Raw genomic sequence first — 12,927 nt, forward strand, 5'->3', positions numbered from 1 at the left:
TGAAAGAGTCGAATATGAACACTTTACTGTTGTGAAATGAGCACAACCACAATACAGAGGACTACAGAATTTTGCAAACAGTCAATCCACAAAGATGACGTGTGGGCAGGCTCGAGGATAGAAGACGTCTGTCCTGAGAAGAACCGGAACCACACGATTTCCTCCACCACCGAACCTGGAGAATACTGGAACCGCCAAGTCCCGAGTCCCCAGGTGGCCACCGTCTCTGAGTGTCGGATCTGGTACTGCTGGCGAGGAGCAGAAACAATAAGATGTGGGTGTGTGTACACCCAGTAACAACAATGGTGGAAATTCCACCTCCACCTCAAATCACACACTCGTGCAGCTCCTGTTTAACCACTTATCTGGTTGGGGTGTGAGGCGAAGCCGTCGCTAATCACACCAAACGCCAATCCAGCAATAAGGAAACACCACAGGAAAACGGCTGCAAAGAAGTTCAGACTATAAGTCAGTGTTAAGTTCAGACACAGCAGAGAATATTACCTTAACAGGTCGAAGATATCTCGGCAACGAGGTGGATATGACGTCCGGGTTTTATGGAGTAGTATGATGAAGTGAAGATGGGTGACAGCTGTCATGAGATAATGAGTGACAGCTGTCACCCCCGGCTGTGTCTGTGGCGGCAGCGCCCTCTCATGCCTGAAGCCCACACTTCAGGCAGGGCGCCCTCTGGTGGTGGGCCAGCAGTACCTCCTCTTCTGGTGGCCATGGGCTAATTTCAATCTGTAGTCCCTGACAGACTATAAGAATTAAACAATTTACAGTAAAAACACACAAACATCACAGGAGCTTACAATACAACAACAGACTACATTACATAGGGGTCACGATCTGAGCATGAAGGTTAGTTTACACAAACTCAGTCAAAGGAGGACACAGTTAAAAAACAAAAAACAAAAAAACTATTATCACATTTTGGGTTTTCATATTCATTTATTACATGGGTAAAAATGTTGTATAATAGTCCCAAGGCATCGCTGATAATGGATGGTGTTTTGTTGTTCTTCTTTAGCATTAAAAGAGCCACAAGACAAGGTTGTCCTCTTTCACCCTTGCTGTTCAGTATTTCACTGGAGCCACAGGCGTCATCATAAGTGGTAATACAGATATAAGGGGTATAGATGTAGCTGGCAAACAACACAAATTGCTGCTTTATGCAGATGATATACTGGTCCTACTGGAAGACCCAAGTTATTCAACACATCACCTGATGGATACAATACAACTTTATTCTAATGTATCAGGATATAAAATTATTTGGACAAAGATTGAAGCAATAATATCTGGGATTAGTAGTGGAGATATAATGACAAAAAAATTTAAGTGGATACCAAAAGGAACAAAATATTTAGGAATTAAAATATGCAGGGAGGTGGAAGAAATGTCACATTTAAACTTTGATCCAACAAGGCATGGCTGGGCTTACCTGACCCAAGACTGTACTATATTTCCTTTGAGATGGTGAAACTTGCCATATATTGGACTGGACAATGCAATTTAGACTGGGCTGTTATAGAAAAATCTTTATCCTTCCCTTTTACACCCATAGAGCTCCTCTCTCAAAAATCAGGTAGAATCTCTAACCCTATTATGCTGCATTCTAAGGAGGTTTGAATGAAGATACACAAAATGCTTAAATTATCTCATTGTAAACAGTCATATTTGTCCTTGTGGCCAAGGTTGGGTAGGATTACTTTGAAAGAATACATGTGGATTACATGTATGTATGTACATACATTTGGATTACTTTTAATCTGATTACTTTTGGATTACATTTCAAAGTAATCCTACCCAACCCTGCTTGTGGCACAATCCTACAATTTGTGTTGGTAAAATGCCAGTCTTCTGGAAGAGTTGGCACAACCATGGAATATGTACACTGGTTAATTTGTATAACGGTGAACCGTTTATTTCCTACATTGATGTAATGAGTAACTATAACCCAAAGGGAAAGGACCATTTTTTGGATATACCTTAAGATAAGAAACTGTTATGTCACTAGATCGGCAAATGGAAGACAACTACATTTCATAGTATTTGGTTTTACCACCTCATCATCACAGAGCCTCAATATTCTACAGAAGAATGAATTCTGCACTCAGCACTGATCTAAAAACTTTGAAGGGTTTATAGGAAAAGGACTTTGGGGTCGTTTTCGGGAATGGGGAATGGATGAAAATAATTTCATAATGTGGAAATTCTTTAAGGGAATCTAAAGGCAAATTTACACAATGTAAGATTATACAAAGATATTATTGAACTCCTGTGAGACTGAATAAATTAGGCCTCATGAATAGCTCATTGTGTTGGAAATGTCAAAATGATAACGGTACCCTGATACACTGTCTGTGGGAATGGTCAATTATCAAAAGCTTCTGGGTGGTTGTTGTATGTATTCTAAGTGATTGGTTAGAAAGAACTGTGCCACTCTGTCCAAGACTGTGTTTATTGGGTGATAAAGGACGGATAGCTCACATATCAAAGGGAAAATTCTCTGTTGTCATGGCTGGGGATTCAGTGGCAGCTAGGATTATTCTTAAACATTGGAAAACCCCCAAAGCCCCACAGTTTAAAGAATGGGTAAACATGATGATAATGGCTGCTTCATATGAATGTATGCTTTCTAATTTAAATAACAGGGATGGTACCACAGCACCAGATTAGGTGTCATTTTGGTCTTGCATTGGTGATGTTGCCCGTCAGCGGGATGATGGCTGATTTTCTTCCTTGTGGTATTTAATTTTATTTTACTTATTCTATTTAAGTATTTATTTTTTCTTTCTGAGAGCTTCCGAATCTTTTAGTGCTATGGATACTTTCATTTGCATACTGGGGCCCCTCTTGTTGATGCTGGAAAGTACTGTGTGATTGTCATGCACCAAGCGAAAACTTTAATAAAAACTTGAATAAAAAAAAGTAATACTTATAAGGGAGATCCAATTATAATTAGTATCTGTTTTTCCAGGCTTTGGTAGCATCATCTTTCAGTTAATTTTGCGGGCTTCTCCCTTTTCTCTCTCAAATATCTTCAGTTTGTATCAAAAACAAATTATGTGGCAATGTTGTTCCACTACCTTTGGAGGAAAATGTATATACCACGACATTGTAATCTTTTGTTTTTGCCTCTTATGCTATATTCACATATTGATTGTAGGCAGAAAGTAAATTAGATGTTTCATCATTTTTAACAATAGCACAACAGAAAATTAAGGCCACATCAACCATTACCACTTACATAGCAACAAGTACAAACCAGATGTTGTTTTATCTTTAATGATTTGGAAAGACGGGCAATAAAAATGGACTATTTAAGGTAAATGGAAAGAATTTGTGTAATAGTAGAAAAAAAACTAATTAAGGTGTAGTGTCATTAAAAATAAATTTATTTGAGGAACCATTAGAGCCAGAGCTTCCTGTTTAAATATAATGTTGTGCAAACTTGTAAAACGCTGTTGTATCTTTCAATTAAGCAAATTATTGACATTATCAAAGAAAGAAATGACATCACCAAGTGCTATGAATCATGACAGTGAAAAGATTTTTTTCCATCATCATTCTCAGTTAACAGCACAAGCAGCCAGTCCTTCTCGAGATAGCATTTTCTAACCAGCAGTGTTGCAGCCAAGAATGTCTCAAAGCAGTTCATGCACCTGACTACCAAAAACACAACCTGTGCAACACAGTTACAAATTCACAGGTTCAGCGTGTCTTTGTTGTCCTAAGCAAAAAATTTAAATAAAAAAACAAAAAATGTGGGGAATGTCAGTCACACTAGTACAGATTGCCTTTGACACATGAGCAAGCGTGTTGTGCTTTTTTAATCCATCCATTTTTTTTCCTGTCATGATGCTTTCCAGATAGTAGGAATCTTAAAATAGCAACATGTTCTATTTCATTAAGTCAATCAATCAATTCAATCAATCAATTTTTTTATATAGCGCCAAATCACAACAAACAGTTGCCCCAAGGCGCTTTATATTGTAAGGCAAGGCCATACAATAATTATGTAAAACCCCAACGGTCAAAACGACCCCCTGTGAGCAAGCACTTGGCTACAGTGGGAAGGAAAAACTCCCTTTTAACAGGAAGAAACCTCCAGCAGAACCAGGCTCAGGGAGGGGCAGTCTTCTGCTGGGACTGGTTGGGGCTGAGGGAGAGAACCAGGAAAAAGACATGCTGTGGAGGGGAGCAGAGATCGATCACTAATGATTAAATGCAGAGTGGTGCATACAGAGCAAAAAGAGAAAGAAACAGTGCATCATGGGAACCCCCCAGCAGTCTACGTCTATAGCAGCATAACTAAGGGATGGTTCAGGGTCACCTGATCCAGCCCTAACTATAAGCTTTAGCAAAAAGGAAAGTTTTAAGCCTAATCTTAAAAGTAGAGAGGGTGTGCCAACAGAAATGAGCTGCAATTCTGCACACGCCAAATTTGACAAACAATGCTCAGCTTGATTTAATTAAAAAATAAAACAGCTGCTTGAGTGAACAGAAGAATTTACTGGCTTCATACAGAAACCCATTCAATTCAGAATTAATTGGTTTTGAAGTCATTGTTAGTAAATTTAAGTGTTGGCCCAACTCAGTGTGTGTTTATTTACTGTGGGACAACTTGGTTAAAAACTCCTATTGCTGAGATGACTATCTCAAATTTCAATGAGCCAATATGCAATTGGTGTGTGTAACATGTTACATTCTTACTTACCTTGGCTCCATCGGGTCCACTTGGTCCAGCCTCCCCAACAATGCCTGGTTCACCCTGAGAGAAGAAGATGTAAATAACATGTGTATAATATGTTAAAAAAAAAAAATGCAACACTAAAATACCTCAGCCATATGAGAGTATTGACCTCTTAAAACGGTCAAGGTTAAGGCATCTTGAACTTGTTCAAGTCTGTGTCCCAAGAATGTTCCCTGTGAATTTGAAGAATGTGTTACTGTCTTCACTGGGTCACAAAGATGAAATGTTTCAATTTGCTAAGGGCCCCTCCACACATAGTGCGAATATGTACAACTCAGGGCGACACTTGTTGGAGCAGCTCGTATGAGCAAACCACGAAACATCGCGCTGACGGGCAGGTGTGCATGATGCCGGTGCGACGATTCCTGCACGCGGGAACACAGTGCCACTAGCTGCACGATGTGGTAGCTGCTGTGAAGAAAAAAAAAAAATTTAAATACATGCTGCAACAGTTTTGTGCACGTGAGAACACAGCAGCTTTTCACAGCAGCTGCGCATTGTGGTTACACCTTGCGCAGCTGCGGTGAAAATAAAAAATAAATCGCAATAAAACACACACGGGAATCGAACCCGTGCCAAAACCTCTGATAACCTGTCAGAAACTGAGCTACAACTGCTGTCCTGTAAAAGCTGTGGGAAACTGCCTCATATCAGGAAGGACATGGACATATAAAAACACTGCATTTTATTAAATCCCTCTTATCAAGCGGCCAATACAAATATGATCCATCTGTTCCTCTGTAGATGACCCATGGTCACAGACGTACAGTCATGAAATGACATGAATGATGAAGCAGTTTGCTCTTCTCATGTCTGCATCTACTGGTCCGGTGTGTCCAGCCAGACCCGTGCACATGTCATGTGGACGCTGCGCCGCAGGACTGACACCACGTCAAGTGGAACAAAGCTCACGTGGATGGTGTGTCAGATTGCCCGCTTCGTGTTCTGATCTGATGGTCCGTTTCAACCTGGAAGCAGCCTGTCAATGTCCGCGCCGTGGGCTCGCTCGCTGCAGTCCGTCGCCAAGCAATACACGCATTTATTTATGTCCACGTGTTGACAGCAGGCAGACAAATGCACGTCACAGTGAGCAGTTGTTAGTCCATGTCCATCCAAACACAGTGCATTTTGTCCAGCTGGGATGTCCAGCGCACACACCAAAGTCACACTCGTGGGGCACTTATACAAATTTCACTGCCAGCACGACAATGACTGTCTGTTGACTGTTGCCGTGTTAATCGTGCAAATGGCCACACATTTTCTAAGTGCCAAATGAGCGGTGTCACATGTTCGTGTGCGTCACCTGGAATTTATCCGACAACTGCTGCGAGAGGGATCAATGGGCTCACACAACGCACACTTTGACTTTCAGCCGCTGGTGTGTGCAAATAGATGTAGCAACAGATGTACGAGTCAGCTACGATTTTACATGTTTTGCACACAATTCCTGCTTCATGTGCACTTTATGCGCAAATAGACCAAATTCGCACTATGTGTGAAGGGGCCCTAAGATTACTCAGTGATCAGCAATCCCCCAAACAATGTTCATGTGGACAAATGTGGTATTATATCTGTAATCCCATACTGTCCTTTGCCTTAGACAGTGTAGGGATTACCAATAATCTATTTTTGTATAACAAAGATTCAGCCAATTCCCACCACAGATGATGCAAAACTATTGATTCATGATTTTCTTTTATCTTGAATTGATAACTGAAATATAGTTTTTTTTTCCTGGCTTGCCACACAATTACACATCTTTGATAACTTGGTTTGAGGTTAGAACTAGGCATTGTCCTAATTTCAATGATTGATCTACCATCAGCATAATCACCAATTAATTAGTCTGGCCAGAACTCTGGTCTTCATCACCCCCCATCAGTGCTTCTGTCATTGTGAACACTGGTTTAGTCACAACAATTCCATTGGTGCATGTTCTAACAATTCTGTGTCATTTTATTTGTTAGTATGGCCAACGCAGGTTTTCTACTTCTACAGGTTTCTTCCTATCATCAAAAAAACCCAAAGCCAAAATAGTTGTTCATGGGATGAGCATTATTTAAACCTTGCTCATGTATGGTACCTTGGAATGTTTTTGTGATTTGGTGAAAATTTAAATTCAATTTTGATTGTTTCAAAATAATGTTGCCACAGTTCTATCAAAGAAAACAAAATTTGACCATATTAGCCCAATATGTATCTCACTGCATTATATTCTTGTTTATGTAAGGTCAGATTTGAAGATTTGAGTTTGTGAATGGTCAAGCCCCCTGTTATCTTGTAGCTTTTGTAAAGCCTGATGTGCCCTGCATTCACAGGCGGTGGGATTACTTTGTTTTTCAAAGGACTTTTTCTTCACATGCTGTGGAACAGTTTGTCCACTGAGAAGGCAGATTCTGTTGAGTCTGTTAAATCCAAATGGAAGACATATCTGCGCTGTAGTCCATCATTGGCTTGTTTCTCACCTTAATTAGTCACAAGATCAATGGGGATGGATTCATTGTCATCAAATGTTATTTTTGGAGTAGCGCTGGCTGAGTGTAGGCGTGTCCTGTTGAATAGATCCTTTATTAATTAGATGTTAACATGCTAATGCCTTCTCACTGTGAGCTCTGTTCTGTTTTTCTGCCTGTCCAAGCTGTTTCCTCACGTTACTACTCTCTGCATCTCTTATTGTCTAAAATTAGACAAAAGTTGAAAGCTGACCACCAGGAAAACCACAAAAGTAAAATGTGAGATACTCACTCTCTGGCCAATCAAACCCTGCTCCCCGGTGAGGCCATGTGGACCAATGTTACCCTGACAAGATAAATGGTTTGGTCATTTATGTGTCAGACCTTAGTGGACTATTTGTTGTTCTGCCGTCTTTTGTTATTGTGATACAAGAGAGAGAGAGAGAGAGACAGACAGACAGACAGGCAGACAGACTCACATAATAGCGGGGCAGGTATATGAAATGACTGTGTGTTTTACTGAAAAAGCACCAACTTTGGTACAGACATTGTTTGATATATAATATGAAAATTAGATTGATTCTCTATACCCGCATACTCCAATCAAGGGCCATGGTGGCACTGGAGCCTTTCAGCAGTTATAGGGTGAGAAATGGGGTACACCCTGGACGAGACTATCGCAGGGCCACATACAGACAGACAAAAGCCCAGGTTACACATAGACGGTTTTGTCGGCGGGTAGTACGTAGACCAAAGTTCGTGGTAGTTCTGGCTGTTTTCGCGGTGGAAAGGGGCGGAGCATTTCGCCGGCGTTTTGAGCGCCATACTAGCCACAAGTACGTGGATAAAGTGCTGCTAAATCCGCCGAATAAAGCGGCGTTTTGACGCCGTAGCATCCGGCACACGTCAGGCAACGGGGGTTAATACCCAGTTCTATCCTTTACAATCACAGGTTAAGATGCGCGTGAGAACAGCGGTGTTCTGCTGCTGCCGATAATACCCTGTGTACCGCTGGATTTATCCAGGCAAATCCTGCGTTACTCCAGGAACAGCATATAGGCACCGCCCCCAGAGTATACAACCCCTGGCAAAAATTATGGAATCACCGGCCTTGGAGGATGTTCATTCAGTTGTTTAATTTTGTAGAAAAAAAGCAGATCACAGACATGACACAAAACTAAAGTCATTTCAAATGGCAACTTTCTGGCTTTAAGAAACACTATAAGAAATCAGGAAAAAAAATTGTGGCAGTCAGTAACGGTTACTTTTTTAGACCAAGCAGAGGGAAAAAAATATGGAATCACTCAATTCTGAGGAAAAAATTATGGAATCATGAAAAACAAAAGAACGCTCCAATACATCACTAGTATTTTGTTGCACCACCTCTGGCTTTTATAACAGCTTGCAGTCTCTGAGGCATGGACTTAATGAGTGACAAACAGTACTCTTCATCAATCTGGCTCCAACTTTCTCTGATTGCTGTTGCCAGATCAGTTTTGCAGGTTGGACCCTTGTCATGGACCATTTTCTTCAACTTCCACCAAAGATTTTCAATTGGATTAAGATCCGGACTATTTGCAGGCCATGACATTGACCCTATGTGTCTTTTTGCAAGGAATGTTTTCACAGTTTTTGCTCTATGGCAAGATGCATTATCATCTTGAAAAATGATTTCATCATCCCCAAACATCCTTTCAATTGATGGGATAAGAAAAGTGTCCAAAATATCAACGTAAACTTGTGCATTTATTGATGATGTAATGACAGCCATCTCCCCAGTGCCTTTACCTGACATGCAGCCCCATATCATCAATGACTGTGGAAATTTACATGTTCTCTTCAGGCAGTCATCTTTATAAATCTCATTGGAACGGCACCAAACAAAAGTTCCAGCATCATCACCTTGCCCAATGCAGATTCGAGATTCATCACTGAATATGACTTTCAACCAGTCATCCACAGTCCACGATTGCTTTTCCTTAGCCCATTGTAACCTTGTTTTTTCTGTTTAGGTGTTAATGATGGCTTTCGTTTAGCTTTTCTGTATGTAAATCCCATTTCCTTTAGGCAGTTTTTTACAGTTCGGTCACAGACGTTGACTCCAGTTTCCTCCCATTTGTTCCTCATTTGTTTTGTTGTGCATTTTTGATTTTTGAGACATACTGCTTTAAGTTTTCTGTCTTGACGCTTTGATGTCTTCCTTGGTCTACCAGTATGTTTGCCTTTAACAACCTTCCCATGTTGTTTGTATTTGGTCCAGAGTTTAGACACAGCTGACTGTGAACAACCAACATCTTTTGCAACATTGTGTGATGATTTACCCTCTTTTAAGAGTTTGATAATCCTCTCCCTTGTTTCAACTGACATCTCTCGTGTTGGAGCCATGATTCATGTCAGTCCACTTGGTGCAACAGCTCTCCAAGGTGTGATCGCTCCTTTTTAGATGCAGACTAACGAGCAGATCTGATTTGATGCAGGTGTTAGTTTTGGGGATGAAAATTTACAGGGTGACTCCATAATGTTTTCCTCAGAATTGAGTGAGTCCATATTTTTTCCCTCTGCTTGGTCTAAAAACGTTGCCATTTGAAATGACTTTAGTTTTGTGTCATGTCTGTGATCTGCTTTTTTTCTACAAAATTAAACAACTGAATGAACATCCTCCGAGGCCGGTGATTCCATAATTTTTGCCAGGGGTTGTAATAGGCTGAAGCAGCTGTCACTGCAGGGGGAGGGAGCTCATCCTCAGTCTTTTCTTTTCCTCTCCTTTTCCCCTCCTCAATGTGTTGCTCGTCTCCACCACAGGCCTCTCTTCTGCTTCTGAACCAGACCTCTTGGTAACTCCTTGCCGCTGCCAGTTTTATTTTAGGAGGCATACTGGAGCTTCTCTGCAAAAATATCTGGAGCTGGCCACGAGTGAGAGGCCTGCATGCAGCGCGCTAGTGTTTTTATACTGACCGCCGCCTATCGGCTGTTTGGAACGCCGTTAACCAGGAGGTGGCATTTAGAACAGCATACTGTTTGCGAGCGCCGCGGTTTTGGTTAGGGATACAACGCCGGCCGGCAATTACGGCGGTGTAAACTGCGGCACTACAGGAAGGGGCGGGATGACACAGTGATTAAAAAGTATCAAACGCCGTTGTTCGCGTTGTCTCCATCATCACGCGAATTCTCCGGGAGCGCTCCCGGAATTGTTCGACATGTTGAATAATTTTTTCGACGATTCCCGGTAAAGCCAGAACTAAGCCACGCCCCCTAGTGCCGGTGTTAACAAAGGCATGTGATCCTTAAGACGGCCAAAAACTCTTCCGGGACGCTTCCGGGAGCTCTTACCGTCTATGTGTAAACAGGGCTAAACACATTCACATGCACGCCTATGGTCAATTTGAAGTTTCCAAATCACCTAATCTGCATGTCTTTGGAAGTGGGAGAAAGCTGGAACACCCACAGGGAACCCATGGAAACACAGGGAGAACATACACACTCTACACAGAAAGGACCTGGGTAACCAACCACAAAACTACCCCACTGCCAAGTAAGTTCCTTTGCCTTCTCCCTTTTTTCAGTCAGGGTTATCACATCAGATCAGATGCCCTTCCTGACGTAACTTCACATTACATGGAGAATGAGCAGCGATGGTCTTTAACTGGGAACCTTCTGCACTGGAAACAAGTACACTAACCACTTGGTCAACACACTGCCCTTCCTCTGGGTATGCTGTACCTTTAACACTTTGATTTTTGTTGGGGGGGGGGGTGTATTTTTATGCCATCCACTCAATTCCATATGAACAAGTTACTCAAGGACACCTCCATTAAACTTGGTATTGCAGTTAGTCAGTCATGCAAAACTCACAAACATTTGACAGAGATGACAAAGATGCTCCAAAACATTTTGCTTTTGTGATTGATTCTCTTTTCATATTATATGAAGTTATCACTGCAGCTCTCTTCATTATCACACTACAAATCCTATTTACAGTAGGATTCACTTCATCTTCTACTGTCACATTGTCAGACTTCATGCAAACGCATGCTCTATTCCTCAGTATCCCGATGTCTGTACTACATGATGCTCTGAGGAAAGGTCTTTCGTGAGTCTCCCAGATAGAGAAAACAAACTGATTTGTGCTTTGGTGTTCAGTACAGTGCACACATTCACTCATCAGTGCCATTAAACAATTAAATATCAGTAATATATCCACATTTTCACCTTCTCTCCAGGCTCACCAGGCAGTCCTGTCTCTCCATCCTTTCCTGGTGGCCCCTGTTAGAGTCAGTGAAAACATTCATTATTCAAAGTCAACATACATATCAGTGCCAACACATAAACCATTTCTCATCCCAGCTTTGTGACTAAACTCACCATTGGGCCAATCTCTCCCAGCGGCCCAATAGTTCCTGGTGGCCCTGCTGGTCCCTTCAGGGAGAAAGCAGAGGCATCAATGAAAAGCAGAAGAGTCATTTCTAATCTTGGATAAACACATCTGTAAGTGACAGTGAAGGCGAACATATGAGAAAAGAAATAGGAACCAGGCAGAAAATGTGGATTTGTGCAGATAAGTTAATCTGCCAGGTATAAGAGCTTTCAAAACACTGAGCCGAAGGTTCTTGAAGTGATGGAAACGGTCCTGCTGTTAGAGAGACACATTCACTCTACAATAAAGCTGCTGCTCCTGGAAGAAAATGGCATAAATCAAATTGTGTCAGATTCACTACTTCTGCTTGTGTCTGAGAGACTTGGGCAGAATGACAGAAAGAGGATTAAGCTGTTCATGGCTTCTTTGAGCAGGATATAGTTTTCCAGACAGTACTGAATAAAGAGCATCCAAATTTGCAATTCAGAGGTTTTATATAAGGAGAAGGAAAAAAACGCACGCAAACTGAGCACTAGAGAATGCTCGCTCATCTTCAACCGCTTAGTCCAATTATGGGTCACGGGGGGCTGGAGCCTATCCTAGCAGTCAAAGGGCATGAGGCGGGGTACACCCTGGACAGGACGCCAGTCTGTCACAGGGCCACATATAGACAAACACACACAGTCATCCCAGTACGTGCACCTACGGACAATTTAAAAGTTTCCAATCCACTTAACCTGCATGTCTTTAGATGTGGAAGGAAGCTGGAGCACCAGGAGAGAACCCACGCGAACACAGGGAGAACATGCAAACTCCCCACAGAAAGACCACAGGCGGGAATCGATCCCATGACTTTCTTGATGTGAGGCACCAGTGCTAAACACTAAGCCACCGTGATGCCCGCACTAGAGAATGTAAATATGAAAATCACATCAAACAGAAGGTCTCAGATTAGTTTTTATGGGGTGAGTCCTAAACTGTGGCCCAAAGTCGGTGACATTCATACAAGCAAATGTTAATACGTACAGGTTCTCCAACAAGTCCTTTGTCTCCTGGAGGTCCAGACGATCCATGAACACCCTGATTAGACAAAAATAAAAACATTTTCATCACATATTACTGGTATTCATAATGATGATGAAGAGCTGTTACACACACACGCTCATACTATAGTAACATTGTTCTACACAAGCCTGATTACTGCCCCATAAGTCACTTACTGGAAACCCTTTCAGACCGGGTTCACCTGACTCTCCAAAGCTGCCCTGCAGCAAAATCATACAAATGTTAAAACAAAACGTTTTGTGAAGCAAATGTGCCATAATAAAATAACTTTAACTAAACATTGCAAAATATTA

The 12,927-nt window shown here is 41.7% G+C and overlaps 1 protein-coding gene across 1 annotated transcript in view; it reads right to left on the reverse strand.

Annotated features, from left to right (window-relative positions):
- The window catches only part of col27a1b (collagen, type XXVII, alpha 1b), a 232,719-nt gene that overhangs the window by 64,333 nt on the left and 155,459 nt on the right, over positions 1 to 12,927 (reverse strand). Inside the window, exons 31-36 of the mRNA XM_034170907.1 lie at positions 12,790 to 12,834; positions 12,596 to 12,649; positions 11,578 to 11,631; positions 11,425 to 11,478; positions 7,508 to 7,561; positions 4,727 to 4,780 (exon numbers count right to left, since the gene is read on the reverse strand). Coding sequence (XP_034026798.1) covers positions 4,727 to 4,780; positions 7,508 to 7,561; positions 11,425 to 11,478; positions 11,578 to 11,631; positions 12,596 to 12,649; positions 12,790 to 12,834 — 315 coding nt within the window. The remainder of the gene's footprint in view (positions 1 to 4,726; positions 4,781 to 7,507; positions 7,562 to 11,424; positions 11,479 to 11,577; positions 11,632 to 12,595; positions 12,650 to 12,789; positions 12,835 to 12,927) is intronic.

Source organism: Thalassophryne amazonica, chromosome 5 (genome assembly GCF_902500255.1).
Source record: "Thalassophryne amazonica chromosome 5, fThaAma1.1, whole genome shotgun sequence".
In the NCBI taxonomy this organism is placed as follows: domain Eukaryota; kingdom Metazoa; phylum Chordata; class Actinopteri; order Batrachoidiformes; family Batrachoididae; genus Thalassophryne; species Thalassophryne amazonica.